The 26,443-nt window shown below is 38.1% G+C and overlaps 14 protein-coding genes across 14 annotated transcripts; 6 read left to right on the forward strand and 8 right to left on the reverse strand.

Moving 5' to 3' along the window:
- The first annotated feature begins 93 nt into the window (after positions 1-93).
- SOCG_02192 (DNA endonuclease III) lies at positions 94-1,319 on the forward strand. Its single transcript, XM_013160686.1, has one exon. The coding sequence runs from the start codon at positions 221-223 to the stop codon at positions 1,241-1,243; it is 1,023 nt and encodes a 340-aa protein (XP_013016140.1). The 5' UTR covers positions 94-220; the 3' UTR covers positions 1,244-1,319.
- A 36-nt stretch (positions 1,320-1,355) lies between these two features.
- Positions 1,356-3,369, reverse strand: SOCG_02193 (PHD finger containing protein Phf2). The gene is made up of 3 exons (XM_013160687.1): positions 2,704-3,369; positions 1,813-2,650; positions 1,356-1,758 (listed from the first exon to the last, which is right to left on the reverse strand). Exons 1-3 carry the CDS (start codon positions 3,215-3,217, stop codon positions 1,494-1,496), a joined length of 1,617 nt encoding a protein of 538 aa, XP_013016141.1. The 5' UTR covers positions 3,218-3,369; the 3' UTR covers positions 1,356-1,493.
- SOCG_02194 (complexed with Cdc5 protein Cwf19) lies at positions 2,718-5,856 on the forward strand. The gene is made up of 3 exons (XM_013160688.1): positions 2,718-5,014; positions 5,070-5,337; positions 5,388-5,856. The coding sequence occupies exons 1-3, from the start codon at positions 3,680-3,682 to the stop codon at positions 5,624-5,626; spliced, it is 1,842 nt and encodes a 613-aa protein (XP_013016142.1). The 5' UTR covers positions 2,718-3,679; the 3' UTR covers positions 5,627-5,856.
- On the forward strand, positions 5,852-7,082 carry SOCG_02195 (signal peptidase subunit Spc3). Its single transcript, XM_013160689.1, has 3 exons — positions 5,852-6,146; positions 6,346-6,499; positions 6,575-7,082. Exons 1-3 carry the CDS (start codon positions 5,992-5,994, stop codon positions 6,806-6,808), a joined length of 543 nt encoding a protein of 180 aa, XP_013016143.1. The 5' UTR covers positions 5,852-5,991; the 3' UTR covers positions 6,809-7,082.
- Positions 7,025-8,661, forward strand: SOCG_02196 (uncharacterized protein). The gene has a single exon (XM_013160690.1). The coding sequence runs from the start codon at positions 7,372-7,374 to the stop codon at positions 8,650-8,652; it is 1,281 nt and encodes a 426-aa protein (XP_013016144.1). The 5' UTR covers positions 7,025-7,371; the 3' UTR covers positions 8,653-8,661.
- A 659-nt stretch (positions 8,662-9,320) lies between these two features.
- Positions 9,321-12,122, forward strand: SOCG_02197 (transcription factor Esc1). Its single transcript, XM_013160691.1, has one exon. The coding sequence runs from the start codon at positions 10,348-10,350 to the stop codon at positions 11,509-11,511; it is 1,164 nt and encodes a 387-aa protein (XP_013016145.1). The 5' UTR covers positions 9,321-10,347; the 3' UTR covers positions 11,512-12,122.
- Positions 12,123-12,383: 261 nt separating this feature from the next.
- Positions 12,384-14,593, reverse strand: SOCG_02198 (DNA 5' exonuclease). The gene has a single exon (XM_013160692.1). It carries the CDS (start codon positions 14,093-14,095, stop codon positions 12,440-12,442), a length of 1,656 nt encoding a protein of 551 aa, XP_013016146.1. The 5' UTR covers positions 14,096-14,593; the 3' UTR covers positions 12,384-12,439.
- A 119-nt stretch (positions 14,594-14,712) lies between these two features.
- SOCG_02199 (uncharacterized protein) lies at positions 14,713-15,078 on the reverse strand (the record flags this gene model as incomplete). Its single annotated transcript, XM_013160693.1, has 1 exon — positions 14,713-15,078. The coding sequence occupies one exon, from the start codon at positions 15,076-15,078 to the stop codon at positions 14,713-14,715; it is 366 nt and encodes a 121-aa protein (XP_013016147.1).
- A 292-nt stretch (positions 15,079-15,370) lies between these two features.
- Positions 15,371-16,501, reverse strand: SOCG_02200 (COP9/signalosome complex subunit Csn4; the record flags this gene model as incomplete). The annotated part of the gene is made up of 1 exon (XM_013160694.1): positions 15,371-16,501. The coding sequence occupies one exon, from the start codon at positions 16,499-16,501 to the stop codon at positions 15,371-15,373; it is 1,131 nt and encodes a 376-aa protein (XP_013016148.1).
- Positions 16,502-16,968: 467 nt separating this feature from the next.
- Positions 16,969-17,464, reverse strand: SOCG_02201 (40S ribosomal protein S15a). Its single transcript, XM_013160695.1, has one exon. It carries the CDS (start codon positions 17,378-17,380, stop codon positions 16,988-16,990), a length of 393 nt encoding a protein of 130 aa, XP_013016149.1. The 5' UTR covers positions 17,381-17,464; the 3' UTR covers positions 16,969-16,987.
- A 519-nt stretch (positions 17,465-17,983) lies between these two features.
- On the forward strand, positions 17,984-18,776 carry SOCG_02202 (DNA-directed RNA polymerase III complex subunit Rpc11). The gene has a single exon (XM_013160696.1). The coding sequence runs from the start codon at positions 18,084-18,086 to the stop codon at positions 18,411-18,413; it is 330 nt and encodes a 109-aa protein (XP_013016150.1). The 5' UTR covers positions 17,984-18,083; the 3' UTR covers positions 18,414-18,776.
- SOCG_02203 (serine hydrolase) lies at positions 18,578-20,378 on the reverse strand. The gene has a single exon (XM_013160697.1). It carries the CDS (start codon positions 20,125-20,127, stop codon positions 18,814-18,816), a length of 1,314 nt encoding a protein of 437 aa, XP_013016151.1. The 5' UTR covers positions 20,128-20,378; the 3' UTR covers positions 18,578-18,813.
- Positions 20,379-20,893: 515 nt separating this feature from the next.
- SOCG_02204 (O-mannosyltransferase Ogm1) lies at positions 20,894-23,856 on the reverse strand. Its single transcript, XM_013160698.1, has one exon. The coding sequence runs from the start codon at positions 23,713-23,715 to the stop codon at positions 21,274-21,276; it is 2,442 nt and encodes an 813-aa protein (XP_013016152.1). The 5' UTR covers positions 23,716-23,856; the 3' UTR covers positions 20,894-21,273.
- A 120-nt stretch (positions 23,857-23,976) lies between these two features.
- On the reverse strand, positions 23,977-26,404 carry SOCG_02205 (cardiolipin synthase/hydrolase fusion protein). Its single transcript, XM_013160699.1, has 7 exons — positions 26,101-26,404; positions 25,998-26,051; positions 25,464-25,958; positions 24,630-25,399; positions 24,434-24,588; positions 24,303-24,394; positions 23,977-24,239 (listed from the first exon to the last, which is right to left on the reverse strand). The coding sequence occupies exons 1-7, from the start codon at positions 26,229-26,231 to the stop codon at positions 24,149-24,151; spliced, it is 1,788 nt and encodes a 595-aa protein (XP_013016153.1). The 5' UTR covers positions 26,232-26,404; the 3' UTR covers positions 23,977-24,148.
- Positions 26,405-26,443: the final 39 nt, after the last annotated feature.

The following is a 26,443-nucleotide window of genomic DNA, read 5'->3' on the forward strand; positions in this document are numbered from 1 at the left end:
TACCAAAGCTAGACTGCAGATTACAGTCATCCGTAAACATTTTACGAATAGTTTTAATGTAGGATTCCAAAAAAATAAACTGTCTATTGCCTTCTCGTTTTGTTTACTTTTTTGCGCATGTAATATAATAATGCAGTAAAGTTTTTTTACACAGCTTACAGTTCTTCTCTCCAAATATTCATTTTGTTTAAACTCGTGGAAATTTTTAAAAGATTCCCAAATGATGGAGGAAAATGTCCCGAAGAACTGGGAAATTGTTTACAATGAGATTAAGGAAATGAAGAAACACGTAGTTGCTCCTGTCGATGAGCAAGGTTCACATACATTAGGTGATAAAAGAACCCCGGAAGTGTTTCGATTTCAAACTCTTGTAGCTTTAATGCTGTCGAGCCAAACAAAAGATACAGTGCTTGGGCCAACCATGAAGTGCCTGAAGGAGAATTTGCCGAAAGGACTGTGCCTTCAGGATATTAGAGAAATTGATGAGGTTTCATTAAACAAGCTCATTGAAAAAGTAGGATTTCATAATAGAAAAACAACTTATTTAAAAAAGATGGCGCAAATTCTGGAAGAAAAATACGGAGGTGATATTCCACAAACCGTCGAAGAGTTGATGTCTATCCCCGGTGTAGGTCCCAAGATGGGATACCTATGCATGGGTATTGCTTGGAAAAAAAATGTCGGGATTGGAGTTGATGTACATGTGCACCGCATCTCAAATATTCTGGGTTGGTGCCATACGAAAACGGAAGAGCAAACTCGATTAGCACTACAAAGTTTCTTACCAAAAGATTTATGGCAGGAAGTGAATTATATGCTTGTTGGTTTTGGTCAAACGATTTGCCTTCCAAGAGGGAGACGATGCAATGATTGCACACTTGCTTCCAAAGGATTGTGCCCAAGTGCATTCCAAGAGAAAAGCCTTGTCAAAGCAAAGCGCTTACAGACTGCAAAAAAGGTGAAACGTTCTCCTTCTGCTTCTCCAGAAATTGATGTGGTCCAAGACCAACAGACTGTCTACGAAGAGATCCCTACTGGCATGAATGAACTTCCCCCTAATGCTCTACCAGGAAAAAAAATCAAGTTAGAAACTCCTCTAGAGGATAATGAACAAAAAGTAATAATGGAGGATAACTATACGAAGAATACAGCTCAGCCGCGAAGGCGGTCTCGTAGAACGGCTGCTGCTGCCTCTGAATATTTTTCTCGTCAGCATCTTCATGATATTGAAGATTTGGTATAAAAATGTATGTCTTTTTGTTTATACTTCTAAATTATTATTTAACTACTAATATTAATTATTTTTTTTTTGTTCCTTATTTTACACTTCCTTTTTTTTTTTTTATATGAAATAACAGTAATTGCTCTATGTGCGTAATAATATCTGGGTATTCATCCAACGTTCATTTCATTCACTTTGTAAAATAAATTGATAGTAAATTTTTTGGGGGTATGTAATGCAAGCTCCTAAAGATTATAGCGTAAAAAGTTGACTAAAGTACAGCTGAGTCGTTGAAAACATAATGAGTACAAAAAGATTCTTCTAATTCGTCAGTGTTTGGCGTGTACAACATAAAATCAATGGGTATGGGTCCAGTTACAGATATATCATTACGAATGGACGGCTTTTGTCTATCAAATGTTCGGTCCAATTCGTATGAAACACCAGTCGCATCTCGAAGCACACGCCCTTTTCGCACTAACCGGTTTAGTGTTCTGATTATATCTGAATTATTTATGTGTTTATCTCCGTAATTACTAGTCAATTGTTAGTATAACTCAATGAAATAAAAATTAAAACCGAGAACAAACCTGTGAATGTAATTAAATATAGAATCAAGCGAGGCCACAGCTGGAAACTTCTCTAACACTTCAAGCATCACCTCGTCAGCGTTACTGTGAGTTTGCATGTAGTCATCGATAGATGGAATACTTTCAGAAAATTGAAAAATATGGTCTTGAGAAGCAATTGGATCAGCGGAACTCAAGTTAAAACTTGAAGAAGTTAATCCTTGAAGCTTTGCTTGAGAAATCTCGTTTGGGTCAGATGAAATATTAGCAAAATTCGACTGAGGTAGTGCTTCTGAGGGAACAATCGGCGTTTTTTCTTGTTTGGAGTTTTGAATGAAGGAGGCGGCTTTTGGACTTATTACTGGTAATTCCGGATGAGTTTGTTCACACGTGAGCAGAATGTCAACCAAATGTGATGTTGGTAGGCTAATTAAATAAGACTTTCTTTCTTCTATGGATAAACTTAGTTCCTTCGCAGTGGAACCCATGCTTAACGGTTTTTGATGTTTTCGCATTGAGCAAGCGTTACAAAACCATTCAGCGCTCGAAGAATCCAACAAAGAATCGGGTATATTGGGTTCATGGCAAAGTTGGTGAAATGGAGTATTACAACCATCGCAGAAAACAATGCGGTTTTTAGGTGGTGATTGTAAACGTTGACATACGCAACATTTCATAGTTAATGCAATAGTAGGCCGTCGACCAGGGCCACGCTTTCTAGTGGGTAATTTTACCAAAGGATCAAAATGATTGGGTCGGTGGACTTTACGTCCTGATTTTGTTTTAACACCTTCTAAAGTAAATTGCTCTTCTTTACCTTCTTCTCTCGAAAAAATAGCATCAGCGGTGTTATCACGTTCTACAAAAAATTCAGTCAGTCACAACTTACTTGATTTTCGTTAAATTGCTTACCAATAGCTAAACTTGCAGGCCAAGCCTTCTTCCGGGCAAAATTCATGGCAATGGACATTGGAGGGAGAGGTGATGCGCCATGAGGCGGCAGTGGTGTATTCCTCTTGATGTGCGCTTCATGACTTTTTGGAGAACCGCTTTCTGGTCGATGCGGACTGGTTGAAGAAGGCATTCCGCCTTTGTCTTTCAGTCCATTCGCGTCTTCGGTCAATAACAAGTCATCCTTAGAGCCGTTATTCGATAAGGGGTGAAAATCCTGTTCTTTGCTTGCTGGCTGAAATTGGCTAAAGTCGCTCTCCATGGGATCGGCCGCGTTCACGTTTGATTTTGATATATCATGAAACGGTGGGTCAATTAAAGCAGAATCACCAGCGCTACCTCGTCCTGAATCATCTTCATGGAAAATAGCTTGCTGCAATGAGTTTGGAAATCTACGATCATCGGCAAATGGAAAAGGATAAGTTCCAGAATTCAATGACTCGCCGTCATCTTCATAATACGGTGCTCCAGACATTAACTCTACTAAAGATTAAAACTTAATACGATTATTTAATGTACATCCGCTGAAAAGGCACAGTTACGCGAATCCTGCAAAGGTATTGCCTTGTTATAATTATTTGCTAAGGAACCTAAGGACTCAGTGAATAGTGAGTCAAGCTGTTATACGTAAGGAACGATAGCGTAGAAATCTTAATCCGCGAAAAAGTTTGGTGGTGGGGTTTCTGTTTAGGAAGTTCCCAAGCGAAACAAAATTTCTATTCGAAGATTTTGGTTCCCATTTTGTTCTATTCGTTTGAAATTGTTTCTGATTTTATCTTCCTCTGCTTATTCTTCCCTTCCCAGCGAGTTACCTGTCATTTGTTTGTTTACAAATTCCAAGGTACTTCGTTAAGCTTTTGATGGAAGGAACAGCTTAAACAAACCAACCTGGATTTTCCTGCCAAATAGGTGAATTGGTTATTTTATATTTGATATAATGGTTGCAGATGAGCGCTTAAATAGGAGGAAAGATGAGAGAGAATCTTCTTCTAGGTACGATAGACATGATCGTGAATATCGCCATAGACAACGCCATGAGCAGGATGAACGCGACGTAAGAAGAAAACACCGGCGTGAACGGTCACGTAGTCCTCGAAGAAAGCATTCCTATGATGATGAAACTCTTCGAAGACGAGATGCTGAGAAAGAATTTGCTCAGAAAAATGATTATTTTCAATCTCGTTTTGCCGGAGGTAACGATTCTTTAGGAGGCACCTCTAGACATGGTACTTTAGAGGGAATGGATTTTGGAATGTATGGCAAGCGTATGTCAAAAGAGCATATGCATGAAGAACCTAAAGATACCCCTGGTCGATTTAGGAGAGCTACCCAACCTGATCGTCCTTCTGGAGCTACCGATGTTCAAGAGCAGTATGTGAAAGCTGAACGTGTTGAGTATAAAATTGGTGACAATGGCTCACGATGGAGAATGATGAAGCTTCAACGTGTTTTTGATATGGCGAAGGACAATCATCGACCTGTTGAAGATGTAGCTCTTGAAAGGTACGGCTCTCTAAAGGACTTTGATGACGCTTTGGAAGAAAGAGAAGAACTAGATTATCGGAAGGCAACGGGAAAAATTCGGAAAGATGAACTAACAGGTGAAAAACATCGAAGTCGATTAGAACAAGACAAGAACAACAAATCGACGGTATTGGAACCTGTGTCTTACTCTTCTTCAAAGCCTACACGAGATGAAATAAACAAGTTAAAAGCAGAGGTTTTACGTGCGCAGGCGAGAGGTTCATCAAATTATGAAGCGTTAAAGCAACAATATGATGCCATGCATAAAAATTTTGATGATTCTTTAAATGACGCTAGTTCGTCTCACTTGAAATCTTTCACCAGCAAAAATGACCCGTCTATTGAGGAAATGGTTCAGGAAGAGAAACTTTTAAATAAACTAGACAAGCATGGATTGAGCAAAGACTATGCGAAGCGCATTACCAGGGATAGTAGGTATTCCAATGATTTGGATTATCTTGACGAAAATGCCAATAGATTGGCCGATCGTATGAGCCGAAGGGAAATAAACCTGGAACAAATATTCCAAGGAGGAAATTTATCAAAAATGAATCGTGCATTGGATTCTTGTCCGTTATGTATGAATGCTAATTCACAGCCACTGGCACCTGTCATTACACTGAGTCATCGCGCGTACCTTACTTTACCGACAAAACCTGGGTTAGCAAAATATCATTGCTTAATTGTTCCTATGAATCATCGTGTAAATGCTCTATCTTGTGATGAAGATGAGTGGGACGAGATTCGGGTAAGTTTATATTTCTGTTTATTGTGAGCGTTTATGGAGACTAACCTGACTGTAGAACTTTATGAAATGTATAGCTTTAATGTTTGATTCTATGGGAATGGGTGTTATTTTTTACGAAAATGCACCTGCACCTCACAGATATCATCACACTGCAATTGAATGCGTACCGGTCCCAAGACGCACGCTTTCGTTGGCACCAGCTTATTTCCGTGAAGCTATTCTAACTTCCGATGACGAATGGTCTCAGCATCGCAAAATCATTGATACCATGGAAGGAGTTGAAAAATATGGAAAATATGCTTTCCGCAAGATGATGGTGAAAGGTAAGACAATTTCAAGAATATATTTCATCACAAAATCTAACAATTCTTAGAGTTGGGATATTTTCATGTTTGGTTCACGGTCGATGGAGGTTATGGGCATGTCGTCGAAAATGAAAAATTATGGGGCCAACATGACCAAGTCCCAAGACAAGTGTTTGCGAGTATGCTGAACCTTCCGACAGAATTCATTCGAAGGAGAGGCAAATGGACGGGCGTTAAGGATCCAGCAGAAGATGCTTTTCGAGCTCGTTTTCATCCGTTTGATTGGACTCGAAGCTTGTTGGAATAGTTTCATGCATAAAGCTATTTATTTATATCAAGCATCAAACATGATAACATTGTATATTAGCTGTTGAGAAAAAAATTTAGGGACAAAGGAAATAACACAAAAAATATAAAAGAAGTCAATTCAATTATTTATGGAAATGCGAAATTTATTTAGTACACACAAGTTCTATATATAGTTTTATAAAGCCAATTTCTCAAAGGTTGGCTCGTTATAGCAAGTTTAGTCATTCGGTAGGAGGAACTTTACCCTTTAACCGACGTTTATAAGAGAAGCCAAACATACTCATTTACAACAGCAATACTGGATGCAAGTATTTATTAAACACCATCATCATACCTTGAAAGTAATTTGATTATAAAGCAAACATGTTATTAGATACGACATCGAATCGAGCCAGCGCTTTTTTCAGCAAAGTGTCTTCTATGCTGATTCTTTTATGTGCAATCATTACGGTTCAGAATATTGTGAAAGCACCTAATGTTGATAAGGTCTTTCCAGCTAATGTTCATTATGCTAAATAGTAAGTAATATTATGAAAAAAACGCGGGTGTTGTAATTCCCATTCGAAATGAGGTTCAACTGGAATCGATTACTGTTGTAAGAACCGATTGTGAAAAAAGAATGAAAAATTGGAGAATATTTTTATGAGGGAATTAGACTTTGTGATTACTTCAGCTTTGTATTCTTTCAATGGTGGAATACTAACAATTGGAAACTAGTAAACCGGCCCGATTTTATCATGCGTTTCATAATAAGAAGCAAAATTATGCTCAAGTCAAATTTGACTTGGATGCCGATTTTTCAAACCTATGGAATTGGAATACCAAGCACGTTGTTGTCTACTTGGTAGCGTCGTATCCGACCGAAAAACATGTATGTTGAGTCGAGGGTTTGAATTGGAATTGAATTGTATTGAATTGAACGAAAACAAATTACTAATGGTTACAGGATGTGAATAATGTTATCGTTTGGGATCGCATTTTATCAACGCCAGACGAATCCCATTTACAAGTGAAGAATGCACTGTCTAATTTACATGCACACCCTTTTCATGAGTATAGCAATGATTTTAGTAATTTGGAAGCAAACTATACGATGCACTGGACGGTGTCTCCCAAACTGGGATTTTTAGCATGGGGATCTGGGATGTCGTCTTTGGGTGTACCTTTTACAAAGATTTAACAAAGGTGCTCGAAGAAACGAAGAAGAAGAAAGGTTTTGCCTAGATGATCCCTTGTTCCATGAAGACTATGTTTGAAGAAAAGTGGAATGCTTAGAGGGAATTCAAAGTTATACAGCGAGCGAAAACAGGAACTGGCAGCAATGAAAGAGGAAGCCAAAGGAATTCAGTTCAGGTCTAACAAATTGTTTAATGAATCATTTCGTCGGTTACAGCATGTTGAAGTCATTGAAGTATTGTAGGTGGGAAGTCAAGAGCGAAACAAGTAAATTTGCGTCAGCGCTTGGTAATTATTTGTTTGAAAGTATTTAAACGGAAGTTGTACGAAATAGAATGATGTTGAAGCGTTTTATTATTTGTTTTTGTTTTGTGGGAAACAAAACAAAAAAGAAAAAAAAAAAAAGAGGTAGAACACAATCTTTTATTTATTTTCATCTTTCTTTTGTCGTTGTTTCTCTAGAGGAGGATCTCTGGAAAACCAAAAAAGTCGATTCTACAAGACGTTGGAACGATTGGGAGACCAATTTAAGCAGACTTGGGAACATAGAAAAGAAAATCCATTGGAATGAATGATTCGCAAGAAGCGACTTTTCAACGCTTTCTGTATCAAGTGTATGGAAATGGCACAATAAGCAATGGAACAGCTTGCTACCTATGGAGATATCAAAATTGGCCGATCATAACGGAAGAAGGAAAAATTTTGAATGGAATGAATTGTGACAGCCCAGTGAAGAAGCTGGCGGGACACGGGGCGGTTGGGATCGTGTCTGCGTGCCTTGGGTTTCTATTAATCCCGCTAGTGTTTATGAACATTGGAAAGTTTGGTGTAGCGGGAGCGACGAAAGGATTCCAGAGACGAGCGGAATTTTACTGGTTGATTTTGTTGATTCTTGTGCTGGCGGTATCGGGGTTTGCGTACATTGACGTGGACCGAAGCGTGATTCAAGGAATGTCGCTTTGCATTTTTTCGTTTTGCTTTCACTCCAACGTACCGATCCTAGTGTTGGTGTATTGGCACTATGTGAGTACGTTTGGATTTATACGCTGGCGAGAGCGAACGGTGGTTGGACAGGAAATGGATGGGAATCGACGTATGCAAAGGATAGAGAAAATGGAATACGGAATGCCTGTGGTAGTGTACATACTTTCGATGATTGGATTTTTGCTAGCAGGCTTTCATTCGTGGGGAAAGCTAGCGCGAGGAGAGGAAAGTGTGGCGACGGATGCGCGTTTTAAAGCGTCGGCGATTTTGAATTTGCTAGGATATTTATGCTGTGAAGGAGCGTTTTGTATGTACTTGATTGAATTTGGACGGGACCGAAGAAAACGATGGATGAGTGTGAATGCGGGAGGATTGATGGTGCTTATACGAGAGGTGTATGGATGTGTATCAAGTTGGAATTACCATTGGAATCCGAGCAATCCAAAAGTGAATCCAGGAATTGCGTTTGGACTTGGATATATGCCGGAGCTGCTTTTGGGATTGGTGATTTGCTTGTATGGACTATTTACGCCAGGAATAGCACAGGTGGAACGGCTAGCATTAGAAGAAGCAGAAGAGGAAAAAGAAAAAGAAAACGAAAACGAAAGTGGAACAGGAACGGGAACAGGAACAGGAACTGTACACGAAAATGAACAAGAAAGAGGAGAGCGAGCAAGAATGGAATCTAGAAACGCTGGGGCGGCAAGAGAGACAATGGCATCTACGATGATGATGATGCCTGGAAGAGTGTCTACAGGATTACCACCTCCGCCGTATCAAGAAGTATTTGTGAGTGAGATGGGAAATCATGACGAAGGAGAAAAAGATGAACCCATGGAGGTGAGAATTGAAAGAAAGGACTGACTTTTGTATTGTATATGTATAGTGTATAGTTTTTTTAGGAATTCATTTCGTTTTTCGTATTTCGTTTTTCGTTTTCTTTTCTTTCAATATAAATATAATATTAAATAATGAAAAAATTAAATTCTTAAATTCTTCATCTTTATTTCACATTTCACATTTCATTCCATTCCATTTCACTCCATTCCTACCTTTTCTTCTTTATTTCCTTACGTATTTCCTCTCGTCTTGAATGACTAATTCAACCCACATACATCTCAATCTCGTTTGGGGAATCTAACTGCTTGGGAAAAAGAAAAACAAAAATCATCATCATCATCATCACCATCATCATCCATTGCGCCTCTTTCGTTCTGTCATTTTGAAATGGTGAATTTCCCAACACTCGAAAAAGAGAAAGAGGGAATCGACGGATACTGACGTTTTCCTGTTTTTTTTTATCTGCAGACTCTTCGAGTCTTGTCGTTTTCAATGGAGCGAGACACACAGTGTGAGAGAGGTACGACTCAGTGAAGAAAAAGAACCACCACCACCATCCACCATCGAGTTGAGTTGAGAGAAAGAGAGAGAGAAAAGAGCACAGAGGAAAAAAAAAAAAAAAAAAAAAAAAACAAAAACAAAAGCAAAAAACGATGAATGTTTTGTTCCTCTCCTTCCTCTTCCTCTTCCTCTTCCTCTTCCTCTTCCTCTTCCTCTCTCTCTCTCTCTCTCTCTCTCTCCTCTATCACCCACCACCGCCAAACCTCTTTATCTCGCGAAAATACTTCCAGAGATCTCCGCTCCATATTACGTCGTCCAATAATGATACGACATAGATTCTTCTCTTGTTATCCCTGTTTCTTTCCCGTATAATCCACCTCTCTCTACGTGTCTTTTTTTTTTGTTGATTTTTTTTTTCATTTTATAAAAAGATCTCTTTTCCCATCTTTTCTCTTCTTTGTTTTCGTCGTCGTTTTCGTTTTTTGCTTCTTTTGTGTTTTGCTTTTGCTTTGCTTTGCTTTGCTAATTATTGTCATCAATTAAACCAACATTTAACGAATCGTCGTACTAATTTTCATCTACCTACTCTCTACTACCGTCTTTCCGATCTCGTGTTTATTCTCTCCATCTAGAAACATTTTCATTCCTTGTGCTTGAAGTTTGTTGTTGTCGTCGTTGCTGTACTCATTTTCTTCTTTTTCTCTTGTCTTTTGGATTCCTTTGTTGTTTTCAGGAATCTTTCACGGCCACCAAACGAATTCTTCTTTTGCATACTACCATCCTCCAAATTGTTTGTTTTCTACCACTTTTAGAAAATAATTTTTTTGTTTTTTTTTTAAAAAAACAAAAAGAGAAAAAAAAAAAAAAAGATTAACAAAGGTGGTGTTTTCTCCTTTTTCTTTTGTTTTTATTTACACACGTTCTATAATCAACTTGTAACATTATTCTCTTTTGATCTTTCCTATTCAATTGTTCCTTCCCTTTTGGATTCTACCCAAGTCATCGCTTCTTGCTCATCAAGAATCATTCCCTACATTCTCCTTCGTTTCACTTTCTTTCTAAAGGTTTTTCCATCGACTCTATTCCCACTTATCGACTCGTCTTACCTTTGTCTTTTATTTCTTTTCATGATTATACCCATACGATAGTAAAATCTCTCTTGTCTCTTCTATTTTCATCGTTTTACAATCCCCTCTCTCTACACATACATTCTCCATCATGTCTAACGCTTATTCACTTCCTCATATGCCCTCCATCACCACTACTGCCGCCCCTCCCTCTATCTCTGCTTCTTCCCATCACCCATACCCTCCTCCTCCTCCAACGGATTCCTCCTTTTCCTATTCTTCTTCCCAACCACGCCTTCCTCCCATCAATTGTATCGCCAAACCTTTTCAACAATCTTCTTGGCCCCCTCTTTCTTCTTCCTCTTCTTCTTCCTCCTCCTCCTCCTCCAACCCCGTGAATGACTCTTCCTCCTCCTCCACTCCCTCTTCTGCCATCATGAATGATCATCCCTCTTCCTCCCGTCACACCACCTCTACTTCAACTTCTTCTTCTTCTTCTTCTTCTTCAGCATCTTCCAACCCCAATCCGTCTCTTCCCTCTGCCGCCCCTCCTTCTTTAACTTCCAACAACAATCATACTCCTTCTTCTTCCTCTCCCGATTCCGTACACTCCTCTCCTTACTCAAATTCAAACAATTACATGCCCCTTCCCTCTCAACAATCCGTCTCTTCTAATCCTTCTATCCGGAACGATGCTTTTACCACCTATGTTCATTCCGTCCAGAATCCAAACCCTCCTCCTCCCCTTCAACCTCTCTACCTCACTCCCCAAAATCTCCCTCCTTCCTCCATTTCTTCGTTTTCAACCGATTCTTCCACCCCTTCCCTCCCTACCCCCCTCCAAATTCCTTACCCAGACTACCATCACCAACACCACCAGTCTTACTACCAGCACCCTCACAAGCAACAGCCCCCTGCTTACAATCCTTCTTCCGATTCTTCCACCCTTTCAAAAGCTTATCCACCAACTGGTCCTTATCCTCTCAACGCAAACGTCCCTTATGGCCGTAATAACTATTTGCGTCGTGTTACCTCCATGGTTCCCGTTCATACCGAGTACATGAATCCCTATGTGCGAAACCCAGAACTTCGCACAAACCATAAACTCGCCGAACGAAAACGTCGAAAGGAAATTAAGGAACTTTTTGATGACCTTAAGGATGCTCTTCCCGTCGACAAAAGTACAAAGTCTTCAAAATGGGGTTTGCTTACCCGTGCCATTCAGTACATTGAACAACTTAAATCCGAACAAATGGCCTTGGAAGCCCACATTAGGAATCTTGAAAATCAACAACCTGGAGAGAAACAATCTTGATCTCATACACCAAAATTGTTTTTAAACATTTCTGTTTGTGTTCTTGTTTTTTTTTTGGGTATGTGATTGCAATAAGAATTCCGTTCCGTTTTGATGTTTTCCTCTGTTTTTCCGATTTTTTATAATTTTTATATTCTCTTTTCTTTTCCTTTCTTTCTATGTATTCCTAAAACATAATGATTGTTTCTTTTTCTGGTAGCTGCTGCTCTATTATCTCTCAACACAGCTTTGTACTCTTTTTTTTTTGTTTTAGAAAAAAAAAAAAAAAAAAAAGTTGAAATATTTACAGACTGTTTGATTGTAGCATGTTTGTTACACTCCTCAATACATTTCTCATAGAAATTGCCAATCGTGCTTCCGACATGGCCTTTCCTCATATGAATTTTCAAACTTGTATCTCGTTACTTCTATTCTCATCTTCTGCTTTTTTCTCTACTGTTGTGTCTTTTTTTTCTTTTTTTTTTTTTTTAATTTTTACATACATATATGGTTTTTTATATATATGTACATATAATTGTCTCTTCGATTTCTCATTCATGTTTTCCGGTAATTGTTTTACTCTCTCCGTTTTCGTATAGTTGTAATAAATGTTATAAACTCATTTTAGACCATCCTTCTTTCAGTCCTCCTGTTTGAAACATATAGTCATAACCACGCATTCCGTTGCTTTTAGTACGATCACCAAACACACTTCAAATAAATAAATAAATTCTTGTACCACTTTCCAGTTTTTCTTTTCCTTGCTCGCTGCCTTGACAGCCTAAATCGATGCTTTATTTCCCGCATTAGTATCTAATAACTAATTACTTCTATCATGTCCATACACTGAACCTTACTCTCTCTTTTATAAATATATTCATAGAGTATGCTAAATGCTATATTTCATTTTCCCAATGTTATCCCTATGTAACCAAAAGTCTACTTTTTATTACCAATTCGTATCGTCCACGGAAAGCAAGCCTTGTTTCTTGCGACGCCATGCCCATCGGTCTAGCCATACTTGCATTTTTTCACGAGATCGTTGGCTCCCCATGTTAACCGTAGGAATAGTGGTAAGGATATTCATACTAAGACAAAACATAGTCAACTCGTAAAAGCTAGAATGCTCACTATATGGTGCTACAAATGCAGCAACTTTCTCGCTTGCTCCTCTCATTGCTCGTAAGTCGTGAGATACAAACTTTGGTGGCCGAGAAATTATAGAGTCAAGATTACTGCTAAGATCAGCTCGTTTTTCAAGGGGTTGAAACGTCCATCCAGTAACCCGATACCCGATCACTCTCTCAAACGAATTATGTTGCTCCAGATATTCCAATAAAGAACTGGGCTGGATACCACCCATCGTTACCATATGAACAGACGCTTGGGTCGGATCATCCGTTAATAAATCCAGTAATTCCTGATCGCCAAGTTGTTCAATAATAAGTCGTTTTCTAGGAACCACAAATATTTTTGAAGAAAGTGATTTCGCAATGGCTACAGCCACCTTTTCCTTACCAATACTGTATGTGCTAACAACAACCAGCAATTTTGAATTGGCAGCGTTCTTCACATCAAGCGCTTTGCGAGCACAAGCTTCAACAACATGTTTTTGTGCAGGGAAGGTATACTTTGGGTTTAGGTACGTAGTATCCAAATACAGTTTATGAATGGTTTTATCTTTTAAAGCAGGATGCGTAACATGTGCTTTGGAAGCCCGGAAATCACCACAATGAAGGACTCTCTTCGTCTTGTTTTCATGAAGAGTTTCAAAGAGAAACATTGCCGAACCGGGACAATGATTCGCATCAATAAGATAGACCGTAACACCCAATATGTTGTGAGGTTCGTTTAAAGAAAGTCTGTGCACGTACTTTTCATCCACGTGAAGGATATTGACGAGTAAATTTCCAGTGACTTCCGAGCAATAAATTGGGCCATGTTCCCATTTTGAAGACAATCCACCGTAATGATCAGCATGGAAATGAGACAAAAAGTAAGCTTCAACACCGTCAATATCTCCAAAGCTGAAAGCATCAACAGCAAACGGCATGTTGTATGGCATAATCTTATAGAAAGGAGCAAGACTCGACTTCTTTATAGGTTTGTTAGCATCCACGGTAGGCGTACTTCTAGGATCAACAACAATGGTATCAGCATCATTTGAACTTTCCAAAGACAAGAAGAGCCTCTTCTTCGCATTTTTAGCAAAAGTTTCGGGAGTTCGACCATCGAGACAAGCATTCACGTGTTCATTAGGATCGACAGAAAGGGTACTAAAATCTATCTGGCAAACAGGGCAGAGCATTACCTCCGGCATGCTGACCTTTTCATTTTCATAACTAGAGGACTTGATAGGTTCTAAAAAACCAGTTTCGTTTTGAGGAGTCCATTGAGGAGGTTCCACATTTTCGAGCTTTATCGAAGGATCATTAAATCGTTCTAAAGCTTCAGGACTTATTCCTTCTACTTGTAAACTGTTTGTTTTGGTTTTGGCCTCTTTCTGGGATGCTTCGATGGCAGCGGCTTCGTTTCCCCATATATTACGGCCAGAATTGTTTTTTTGAAAAAAATCTGTAATGGTAGAAGTCTTTCTTTTGCTCATGATATCGTACACAGACAGTGAAAGTTATGTCCAGTTCTAACACCTTTACAAAACCGAATCCGAGAAAGGAGTTAACCTTTAAATAAGCAAACGTACAACTTCGTTATGAGATTTCGTTAGTTTTAGTTTGCTTCAGCAATCAAAACTTTACAGATCGTAAATCCTTACAGAAAAGTGAGAATGAGGCAAATTGTTCTTTTGAGATGATTTTCCAAATTTTTTTATAATTAATTAATTAAGAAGTAAAACAAAATGAAGGAACAGCTCTAATTCGGTAGTAAAAAAAACCAACTTCCCACTATTTATTTTGTAGAAAGGACAGCTAAGCCAAAGAGGAAAACTGCTTTCTATATTATCAAAGCAGTAAAAACCTTGAAAAAGGTTTTCTAATTATAAACAGGTACAGTCCTCTCAAAAAGAGTATGTCTAAAGGGGAAATGGAATTTTCAAACATTACTTGGGGAGACTTTGAATTGCGTGTCATCTTAGAAGTCGTTAGTTTCAATTTAGGAGTTTGGACAATTTCGTTAACAGCTGGATGAAATGTAAATACAGCTTTTTAGGAGAAATTGTAAGCTCAGATATTCTTTTTAAAATAATTTTAATTGAATATTCGATCAATACCTTTCTCGTTTGTCCTTGAGAAGCAACTGTCGAGTCCTTTTATGTCTAGCTTTCGAAGTGTCTCTTTCAAACGTCAAGGGTAATTCTTGAGGATCGGTAGAGGAGTATGCTTGGGAATCAAAGAACCCAGTTTTCTTCTTATTTTCAAAAATTCGTTCATTTATTAGAGGAGGGAAGTGATCAATACTGACTGCACCTACAGATCGCTTGTTACGAGCCTGAGAAGCAACGAAGGAGAAAGGGGGAGGGGCCTTGCAAATTGAGAGAAATCCATCGACGATGTGCTCTTCAAATTTAAGACAAGGATGAAAATAATACGGATCTGCTTCTTGTTTTCGAATTAACTCAAAATCCTCCATTTGCTCAGCTTTTTGCGTAAGTGCAGTAGACAAGTTTCATGTAAACAAACATATGATGACCCATCAGCTCGGAGCAAAACAAGGTCAAAGAAAAACCAAGAAAAATATTCATTATAAAACTTTATTATTGATTTCGATAGACAGATAAATTAACATGGGAATAGGAATGGAATAAACAGGGTAATAGGACAGATATATAGGTTATCATCCTCCTGCTTTCCAAAATCTTGTATTAATAAAACGATGATTATCGTAAAATCACCTCGTTCAGTACAATTAGTCCAGATAGAATTTATCCGTATTGATTTAGTATTTGGGAAAGATTCTCGATGTAATTTGGACGGTTTAAAGGTTTTTCGGAATTAGGTAGAAAGGAAACATAGCCAGCAAATTGATCAATGGTAACTCGAATTCGATGTTGAAAAATCATATTTGTTAATACAGAATCCAATTCCTTCGTTGTAATGCCAAAGATTTTTGCTAGACTCTCCAAAGATGCAACTTCGTAAAAATCCGATACGAAAAGAAGATTTGTCTCCAAAAAATGTTTTGGATTTGCTATGAGGGTATGCATGTACTGAACTTGGTGGGGAAGTAAGAATGGCAAGATCGAGTTTGCATCTTCCGGTGTAACAAAATTTCTTTTAAGGTATTTATTTAAAAATGGATAGAGAGGTAATTCCTTCACATTTGGAAGTAAAGATAGTTCCTGTAGGAACTGCAAAACAACTTGAGAAGGAGTTGCCAAAAACAGGCATTGTATGGCAAGACTTAGGTTCTCAAGGAAAACAATCTCATTCCCCGGAACTTTATACTGAAGAGCTTTATAGTAACTTCTGGCTGCGTCTAAGAATTGCAACGTTTCATCTAGAGCCCTTGCATTACATAGCTGAAGCTCCATTAACAGTTGATGATCATTTGTTTTGTGTGCAATTGGCATACTTGTCCGCATCAAAAGAATTGCTTTCTCCGGTTTGCCAAACTTAATATAGTTTTCTCCTAATCGAATTCTTAACAATAAAAGTTGTTCTAAATCAGTTTCCAGGTTTGCATGTTTTTCTAACGTTTCCAAAGCGCTACAAAGATTTTCGTAGTCATTTTCCGCTTCAAAAACGGCAGCAAGCAGTAAACTGCACTTCGCTAATAGTTCGGACCGGATACCTTCTAATGGCGAGAGTTGTGCATACATATATTCTAGTAGGCTTTTTCGAATTGCAAGAGAAGATATACCTGCTGTCATGTCCAGTAAATGATGAAAAGCTTCGTACGTGCGCTCATCCCTACCAGATTGGATACATATTTGAATACAACTCCTTAATTCTTCGTATAATCCTTGCTCGTTTGTGTAGTGTAAAGCCAATGTTGCCTGAAATTGTTCTTTAGAAAGCTTTCCTTCTAGGAAAGAATGCAAGACTTCATCCATTGCTTTATAATATTTACTTTTTGTTATTTTACCTTTAACAAAAAGGGATCTTTAATTTTAAGAGATATTAAAAATTTTGGTGGTCAAAACGTTTTTCTTATAACAGAATTGCAATTATCAGAATGGTCAATGATACTGAGATCCGAGTTCCTACGAGTTATATGTCTTTTCAATGACTATGAAGTAGACTAGGTAAGATAAAACCAAATGTGTTTTTATAGTATATTGTTAATTTTTGCAGAATACCTCTTGGCTTCTCATTTGCGTTTAACCTGTTTCAATGGTTCATATGTTCCAAAAGAGTAATATACGGTAATTTTCAACATCGGCATCAGCATAATCTACGCCAAAAAGGAATATCTATCACAATCTACATTTTTATACTAAATGAGGTTCTTACATGAGACTACAAGAAAGAATAAAGCAAGTCGCAAACAAAATGAAGAAGGTCAAAGGCTTTTTATTCACAAAGAACGGCTACTGAGTCTAGTAGAAGAAACCGAGGATCTTACCACCAGTATCCTTGGCACGAGCTTCGTTGTGAGACATGATACCACGGGAGGTGGTCAAAACAATGATACCGACTTGACGAGAGGGCAAGAGGTTGTTGACCCACTTCTCAATATCCTTGAGCTTAATGTTGAAGCGGGGAGAGATAACACCACACTTGTTGATACGACCGTTCAATTGAATAACAATCTTGCCAGAACGATGGTCATCAATCTCCTCGAATTCGTCAATGTAACCATGCTTTTGCATGACAGTCAAGAACTTGACGATGACCTTGGAGGAAGGACGGATAAGCACTTGACGACGTCCACGACGCTCAGCGTTAACGATGTTGTTCAAACAGTCGGAGAGGACAGATTGACGAACCATTCTTGCAAATTGCTTGGTATGGAGAAAGAAAGCTGTACGGCCTGAAGTCAAGAATTTCACACCTAAAAAAACAGTCACGTAAAGGGTCGTGTTTGTGAATTTGAACAATCCATGCTATGGAGCTTAACGGAAACTCGAGTATCCTCGTTTTTAAATACGTTACCGAGATTTAATAGTTTTGGCTTAATAAATAAACAAAAAAGGATCCTTACAAGCTAATCAAGATACGACCTAAGAATTCGTTCCATGAAAAGAAAAAATTGAGCTGTGAATAGAAAGATTATAAAGCTTTATTTTGTCTCTTATAGGATCAGAAGTAAGTAAGATGTTATCGCAAATGCGATATATGTATATCAGTGAGTTCTTTTTTTTTTTTTTTTTTTTTTTTTTTTTTTTTACGAATAAAATTTCCAAGACAAAAGTATTGCTACAACTCTAAAACATCTAACAATTTTTGCAGTAACAATTTAAACTGTTTAAACTAAAAAAATATGATTTGTTTACTATTTAACGTGTAGATTAGTAAACAAACATTGTAACTCATTATACATAATTTTCTTTCTAAAGCAAAAATCATGCAGTCTCCATAAAACCTGGATAGAAGAAAGAGTATTGCTCAAAGAAAGAAAATTGTAGAAAAGAACGTCGGAAGTTAGGAAAGAACAAATTTAGAACACCTTGGTAAAAAGCCTATAGAGAAAGAATGCAATTTTGCCCAACCTGCGGAAATCATCTTGTGATAGCCATTGACGAAGAAGGTCGTAATGCATTTGACTGTAAAACATGCCCTTATCAATTTCCTATTTCAGCTTTGCTTTACAGCAGACATGAATTTCCACAAAAGAAAATTGATGATGTGTTAGGAGGTGATGAAGCATTCGAATCGAATCAACAAACAGAAGTGGCATGCGATAATAGCAAATGTGACAATAATCGTGCTTACTTCTTCCAACTTCAAATTCGAAGTGCTGATGAGCCAATGAGTACTTTTTACCGCTGTACCAAGTGCAAGTTCCAATGGCGTGAAAATTAAAAGGTTTTATATTTTGGGGTTTTTATAGAGTATTTTTGCTACAGGATATTGTTTTAAACATATACGTGAAAGTCAAAATGAGTGTTTTCTTTTCGTTTTTTGTCTTTGATTAATTCCATGGATTGATACCTTTGTTTAATGAGTTTTCTAAAGACTTAAACGCTCTCTGAGTTAATAATAATAAAAAGCACAAAGGCCTTTAAGCTGAAAGGAATTATTTTATGTCATTTCATCAAAAATCGTTCTAGTAACTAAAAAGAATAAATGTCAAACAATAATTATAGGATCAGGATATCAATGAGTTTGAACGGTGGTCCGTCTTTTTATCTATGCATGAATGGTGTGTGTAAACAGCGATTCTAGGGACACAGATCCATCAAGTACAATTTGTATATTACAATCATAAGCGTTCCCACATTTGTAACTTCATGGTAATCGGCTCACCAGATTCGTCCTTACTCAAATGCTTCAGTCTATTTTGTCCAGTCCATTGTCGGATTTGTGATGATTTAGCCTGTAACCATTCTTTGCTGTATTCCAAGAAAGGTGCACTGTGTGTGATGCTGCTTACCGGGGTATTCATTTGATATCTGTCTTTGGCACCAGTTACGGCAATAATGCGCTTCGTGCAACGGCACATTAAACCCAGAGTCAACAACCTTTTATCACCAATAACAAAAACATGACCGAAAGAACTCTCTCTTGCCTTCAATATGCTTAACGCCTGTTTGAAGGTAGGAACATAGTGAACAGAAGCATCAAACGACTGGGGCTCCTGGCCATCAGTGATTACAAGTGAGAACACCCTCCTCTTTAGAATATCTTCATATTCGTTGAATGTTTGAAGATTGCTTAAAACAATGTTAAGTCCATTCTTAGAGGTTCGAGATACGATTTTTGAAATAAGTTCCTTCTCTAAATGATTGTTGTTACTTCCAGGGTGATTCATATTAGAGTACTGAGAGACAGAAAGAGGATTTGGTTTAGGTGTGGGAATAATGAGAGATATCTTTTTTGAAACGACAGGCCAATCTTCGCGGCCAAAAAAATCAATAAAGTCAGCAGTGACCTCAACGTAAGCACTTGGAGATGGGATGTGATGAGCACCTGGATGGAATAGAACTTGTGAATCTTCGCAGACTTCGATTAAGGTCGAAGAACTTTCGGTAGACAAAACGTTATCATACTTTCCTAGGAAATGCAGAGTGGGAATTTTTAATTTAATTTCATGAATTTCTCCATTAATAGAGAGTGCACGATAATAACCGCTAAAAAAGATACCAAATCGGAAGTCCTTCTGACCAAAATATTCTTGGTATTTTGGGAGGGTAACAAACATCGCAAGATTGACAGCTAAATTTGAACCTTGGGAGAAGCCAATGATACCGTCAAAAGGACCGTGCTTGCGTATATAGGAAGCAAGATGCTCGTATGAGATTTTTGGTTCTAAAGTTTTGGAATCCCCGTACTCATCAATTCTCCACCATCCGCAGGTGGTAGAGGCTACATGTAACGAATCCTCAGAGTCCTCATCAGAATAGTCAACTTGGCCTTTGTCGTTTGAGAGTTTGATGGGACCAGTAGGAAAATAAAGTTCGATATCATTGACCATATGTTCACGCAAAGCGCGCATTTTTACAGAGAACAGATTCCCTGTTTCTCCATAACCATGAAGACAAAGGACTTTAAGTTTACTTGAAGATTCTGAAACCATTGCAAGGCGACCGTCTATTAGGAGGAAAAAAGAAAAGAGCGAAAAAATTACAGGTCAAAGCACTGTCTCAACAGCAAAGTTCAATCTCTACAAAATAGGCGGAAAAGAAGAAAGCACTTTTATAGCATTTAGTAAAAGACAAATTAATGCATGGATGGTTCGATTATGCCCAACAACTTCATGTCTACAAAGCCCAATGCTTGGGCTCATCGTAGTTGGTATTCTGGAAACATTCGACCGTTACCTGAAAAACAAGTAACATCATGTGGATCTTGCATGTACTTGCAAATCCGTAAACAATGCGATTTATTTGTTTACAAAATATCGCAGCATATGTTTTCAGTGGAATCAGATGCTTTTATGCTTGTATATATGGATAGCTTATAGTTTATTTTTACACTTTCGATGCTGAGCGTGGTATATTAGGTACGCCAACAAAAAGCTTTCGATTTTCATTCATTCTTCGTATGATATCTCTTTATTATCTGTTTACAGACGTAGAAAAAAGACCGCAAAGTAGTTTAAAACTTCTGTATCACGCTCTTTGCTGATTTATAACTCATTTCCCACGAACAAGTCATGTTACTTTCTCAGATGTCCTAGATGATTTGACTCAGAGTTCAGTAAAAAGTAGGTATACATGATACCATTTGCTCTAAGAGATTGGGAAGAACACGGACTACATTACCTGTCGATCTTGAGCAGTTAGGCTGCTTCAACTAGTCGCAATAGTTACAACGAAGCCGTATCGCGGTCTACCCTCTTACTGTAAGTCTATTCTCTTACCATTGCACATCCTTTCTAGAAAAGAATAAGTAAATAAAATAATATTACATTTACGAAGATATGTAATAATGCCACGTCTAAAATTAGACATAAAGAAAAAAAAAACAAAACTCATCCTATTACCAACAGGTAAACGGTCCTTTTGTTTATCTGCAAAAGATAGCCAAATTCTACATAAATATTTATAAGAACAGTTTCCATTCATCAACTAATATTTTGGGATAAATGGAAAACACACTTTTCATAGTAAAAATCGTAAATTCAGAATATAGGAGCTCTGTAACCAATCTGTTACTTCAAAATTCTCTTTTAACTCGAGAATTCTATTATCGTCGAGCTTTGATCGCATAATTACTGTGATTACTCACTGTTTGAAGTCTCTTCAGAAGATACTGAAGTGGATTCAGCTGATGCAGCTTGTTCAGCATTCTCTTTCGCTTCCATGGCGGCCTTTTCCTCAGCTGCAACCTTGTAGCCCATCTCTACTTGGGCATCCCAAACTGGATAATATACCCCAAGGTTTTCTTTCAGAGGAACTTCAGAATCTGAATTTTCAGCAGCATCACTATACACAAAAGGATGAGGAGCGGCACGCTCATAGAAAGCAGGACTATTAATGTCAGAATCATATTGGTGTAAGGATTCCATATAGTTATTGCATTTGAAATTCCAAGACCCCTTCAATTCAAGAGAACGACATGACGACTGGGTCAAAGGAGTCATGAACGTAAAAGGACTGTAGAGGTAATAAACACCGATCATCAAAGCAATGAATGCTGTTGTAATAAAAGAGTACACAGGGCGGCGTTCTAAGATTACAACTCCGACGAATGACCAGGCCACACCAAGCGCCGCTATTCCAAAATACAAGGCTGGAAGGTAATGATAGAGGAATACACGATCCGTTTCTAAAATGTAAGGAGCCCAGTGAATTAACCAACCAAGAGAAAATTTGCCAATGTTATACAAGTAGTGATTAACATTGGGACCTTCATCATTGTAGCCCATATTCCATCTTACAATGAAAAATAGCACTACCAATGCAAAGAAAAGAGTCAGAGAAACCACACTGTACCAAACAACGGGATTACCGAAAAAATAAACTTGACGACCCTGATCTGATAAAAATCTCAAAGGGCCTAACAAGAAAGGCCAGGTTAAAGCATGACTTTCAAATTCATGTCCGTCTCCCATTTTTCGGTCTTTTATCCACATCAACTTGTTCGCTTCTACAAATTTTTCAAAGAAGCTCGGCTTTCTGTACTTTATTCTTCTAGCATTCGATGGCATTGCATCGTGAAAATTGGATTCGATAACCCATGTTGTACTTCGTTCGATACAATTTCTGCAACATGTAACTTCTCGATGATTTTGGCCCCAGTCGGGAAGGCGGCGATGAGAAGTCATCAATTCGCAGTTGGTAAATATGTGAATCAATCTGAAATAAGTATTTAATGCTTCAACTGTTCCATTGGAAGAGGCATGACGAGAAGGACGCTCAAGGATTTGAACGCGGAATAAATCATTTCCATCTCCTTCAAAACCAAAACCACCGTAACCAGAAACTTCTAACTGCCAGTCATGGTTACTCACAAGAGGTCGATGATCATGAGAATGCAAAGCTCTTCCGGTCATGATATGGCGAAGACGAACTATGCTGCCGTCTTCCAGTAGTTCGACATTTTCACGGTTGTTTTGATGAGGACTATCATGTTCGATAATCCAAAGAGCATTCTGATTGGGATGGTCTGTCAATGAAACTATCTGTTGCTCAGTGCCTTCAGGATATACGAGTTCGTTTGAATGCAAGTAACCATGTTCAGGGATTGCATTACGAATTGTCACCAATGAACCATATGCCACATCTGCATATTGTTCTCCAAAATCATTATTTTTCAATGCGTACTTGTACTCAGGAGTTAAAAATGAATCGTAAGTATTAGACTTCACAGCTAATTCTGAGTGAACGGTAAATACAGCAAGGTAAATAACCATAGGGACACCCACAAGATGGATTACATAGTTGAATCCGTAACGAATGATACGAGTGATAGGTACACTGAGGTCACCAAGTAAGTTCCAAAGATGGAAAACTGCTAAAACCAATAACCATATGAGTGTAAACAGTCCTGATAGCTTAGTGCTAATCACAAGGCCAAGGCTGATACCAGTAGATAAAAGACTCAAGTGCCATTTTAAAGAGAAAGGATTTTTTTGCTGATTTTCATAATACATCCAGCAGAAGGAAGTCAAACCCATGAAAAATAAAGTGGGAATTTCAATCATAACATAGCGACTCATTGTAATTAATCCGTTGTCGAACATAGCAAAAACGGAGGCTAGGAAAGCGGCAGATTTGGAGTTTGATGAGAAATATACATTACCATACATTAAGGGTATCAAAAGGGAGCCAAAACCAGCAACGATAAGACGGAGGCGCCTGGCCGTTTCAATGGAAGGAAATTCCTGTCCTGTGGAACTTACACCAGCAAGATTAGGATCGGAATTAAAGAAAGTTAGACCAAAACTGAGCAATAATTTTCCAAGAGGAGGATAAACATCCATAACAAATTTATTTGACGCGTAATCGAGAGCATAATTTACGTATCTTAACTCTTCAAATACCACCTTAGAAGGGATCATTAAACGTTGAACTCGGATAGCGAATGCAACAACTGTAAGCAAAATCACAATTCCAAAATCTTTAGATGTAAAGAACTTTCGAGGACGAGAAAGCTCCACATCACGGACATTTCTTTTCTGCTTTTCATTCTGCAAAGCAGACAACGCCGACTTGTCCATTTTTCTAGTACAGTCTTACCAACACTGTTACCAAAAATTACGAAATGTTCTCTTTTCTGTTTATGCCAAATAAAAGGACAAACGTGCCATATAATACACTATGACAGAGACTTTAGCAAGTGAGTGTTTGAAGTACAAAGCTTGCAAGTCTGAGTAGAAGCGTTACTTCTTATGGACCAAGTAACATCGGACTGATACCTACAATTGCTCGTAAAGAATGTTTAAGTACTGTCTAAAAATTCGTATGAATTCATTCATTTAATTCATTTGTCGAAGGCATAACTAAAGATGGAAAAATTCCAATTAATAATAGCACCTGGTTCTTTTCATTATAAGCCGATGTAATTCCTTTTATATTCAATTTTAAGAGAGACAAAAAAAATACCGCCTTCCTTTAACCTCTAATTTTTACTTCCTGAAGAGACCTCCATTACTATTTTTTCACCGAAGTCAATATACGAAATGTGTTGCGACTTAAAATATAGGAAGCTCCGGAAGCAATTGTTGTACATCCAACTAGAAAACTAAACATATGTTAATAATGGGATCCTAGTAGTTTTAATATGATAAATTTAAATCTCACTTACAAAAGTGGTGTTTTGGCGATTTCAATGTCTATAGGTAATATCGGCTCAGTAATTAAAAGACCAAGCAACATCAACTGAAAAGCAGTATTCCACTGACTTTATTAACAATAAAATAATGAAAATAAACATACCTTGCTTATCCTCGTAGGCCGTAACTCAGCGGTTGGAAGGCTAAAATCAAAATATTTTCTTAAAGTTTTCGGAGATGGAAGGGTTAGGTATCGAAGAAAGCAGACCATGGACACAAGCAAAACGTCTCTTCCGATGATTAAGCCAGCCAATAGTGCTGTAAAGGTTAATAAAAAAAGTACAGAAGGAAAACCATACCAGGCATTGAGTTTTGGTATGCTAAACAAAGCGTCAAACACGTCATTAAAGTCTTGTCAGCAAGAGGATCCAAAACCGTTCCGGCGACGCTTCGCATGTGAAACTTTCTAGCAAGATAGCCATCCACCAAATCGGTAAATCCAGCATACATAAACAAACAAGCAGCTGCCTTCGCATAGTCGTTTACATAAAGAAACGCAATCAGTGGAGATGAGAAAAGCCTTGACAGGGTCAGCATGTTAGGCAATGTAAAAACATTCTCACGAATGGGCAATTGAAAGCCCTTTTTTTCATTACGTTTTTCAGTGACGGTAGGTGGTTTAGAAGAATTGTGAAAACCACGAATACCATTCATTGTCTTATCCAGCTTTGAACCAGGCACGTGTCGAGAAAGAGCCCACCGCATACCTTCCCAAACATTTTTGGCAACATGCTTAGCAGGATATTTGGGACTGTTGTCAGCGCCTTGGAATATACCAGTACGAACCAAAATACTGGTCCACCCGTAATCATTAGCTCCGCGAATATCACTTTCAGGGTTATCACCAACCATAAAGATTTCCTTTGGAAAATTGGGAATGTTTAAGGCCTTTCTCTTTGCTTCAAGGATATTAGTAGCATAATCGTAAGTAATTTTATGGGGTTTTCCATATTTAGTGAATTTCATTTGCTTTCCGGTAAGCTCATGATAGATCTTTTCACAACAAGAAGCGAATGCGCCTTGTCCCAAACGAGGAAGTGGGTATTCATTTGGCCAAACCAAATCAGCACTAAAAATGTAAGCAAAATAAAAACACATTTGAAATTTTCACAGCGCGTCTGTTTGGAGCTTACTTTGAAAAATAAATATCGGGTCCTTCTTCATTTGTTTCGGATACAGTTCCTAAAATACCGTTCTTCGATTGAGCCATTTCCATAACTAGTTGCAAATCGAGTCCAAATCTTACTGGATCAACATAGGTGAACACGGCCTCAATTGGTTGATTCAAGTCAAAGTCACGAGCTTTCTTTAAATCACTTTCTGTAAAAGATGTGAAGGGCCAAAATGGTGCACCACGCTTAGCAATTACATCGAGCTCATTGATAACGCTTGGAAAACCATACATCTCAGCTGTCTTCCGTACGCTGTCATCGCTTCCTCCGAGAACGAGTATATGCTTGTATTTATCTTTAAGGTTCTTGAACGGTGTATGCGATTGACAAAAGTCAATTTCCTTTAAGCTAATCTGCAAGAGCTTAGACAAGCGCTCGGCCCGTGTTGTTTCATGCATTCCACCTCCATTGGTGAGCAGAATGAACGGGATTTTGTGCTCTTGAAGAAAACGCAAGCTAAAAGTAAGTAAAAGTGTTATGACGAACTATGCATACGTCTTAGTCCCTTCGGTCAAGCCTTTTCCTCCTCGAATAAGGACACCATCAATACTTCGAGTGGTTAGCTTTCAAATCAGTCAAAGAACACAAAAATAATTACTCAAATGCAAAGGCTACATCAGCTATTCGATTTCCCGAGGCCGGTACTTCTGTTGTCAATCGACGAACAGCATGATGTTTCGCTTGATGGGCAGCAACCTGCCAGGATCTTGGATTAATAACACGAAACATAAGAAGTTTACGAGTAATTATCCAAAAGTAGTATTAAATTTCAAAAGATTTACTCAAATATTCTTTTTAACTGTATGGAAAATGAAGTGTGTGAAACGGGCTGTTCCCGAGGGGCATACATCAATTTATATGTATGATACTTACTGAACTCATTACTATTTGAAAATTATAAGTTGTGCTAATAAACAAATCACACTAGATTACAGAAAAAA

This window comes from Schizosaccharomyces octosporus (genome assembly GCF_000150505.1).
Source record: "Schizosaccharomyces octosporus yFS286 unplaced genomic scaffold supercont6.1, whole genome shotgun sequence".
NCBI lineage: Eukaryota > Fungi > Ascomycota > Schizosaccharomycetes > Schizosaccharomycetales > Schizosaccharomycetaceae > Schizosaccharomyces > Schizosaccharomyces octosporus.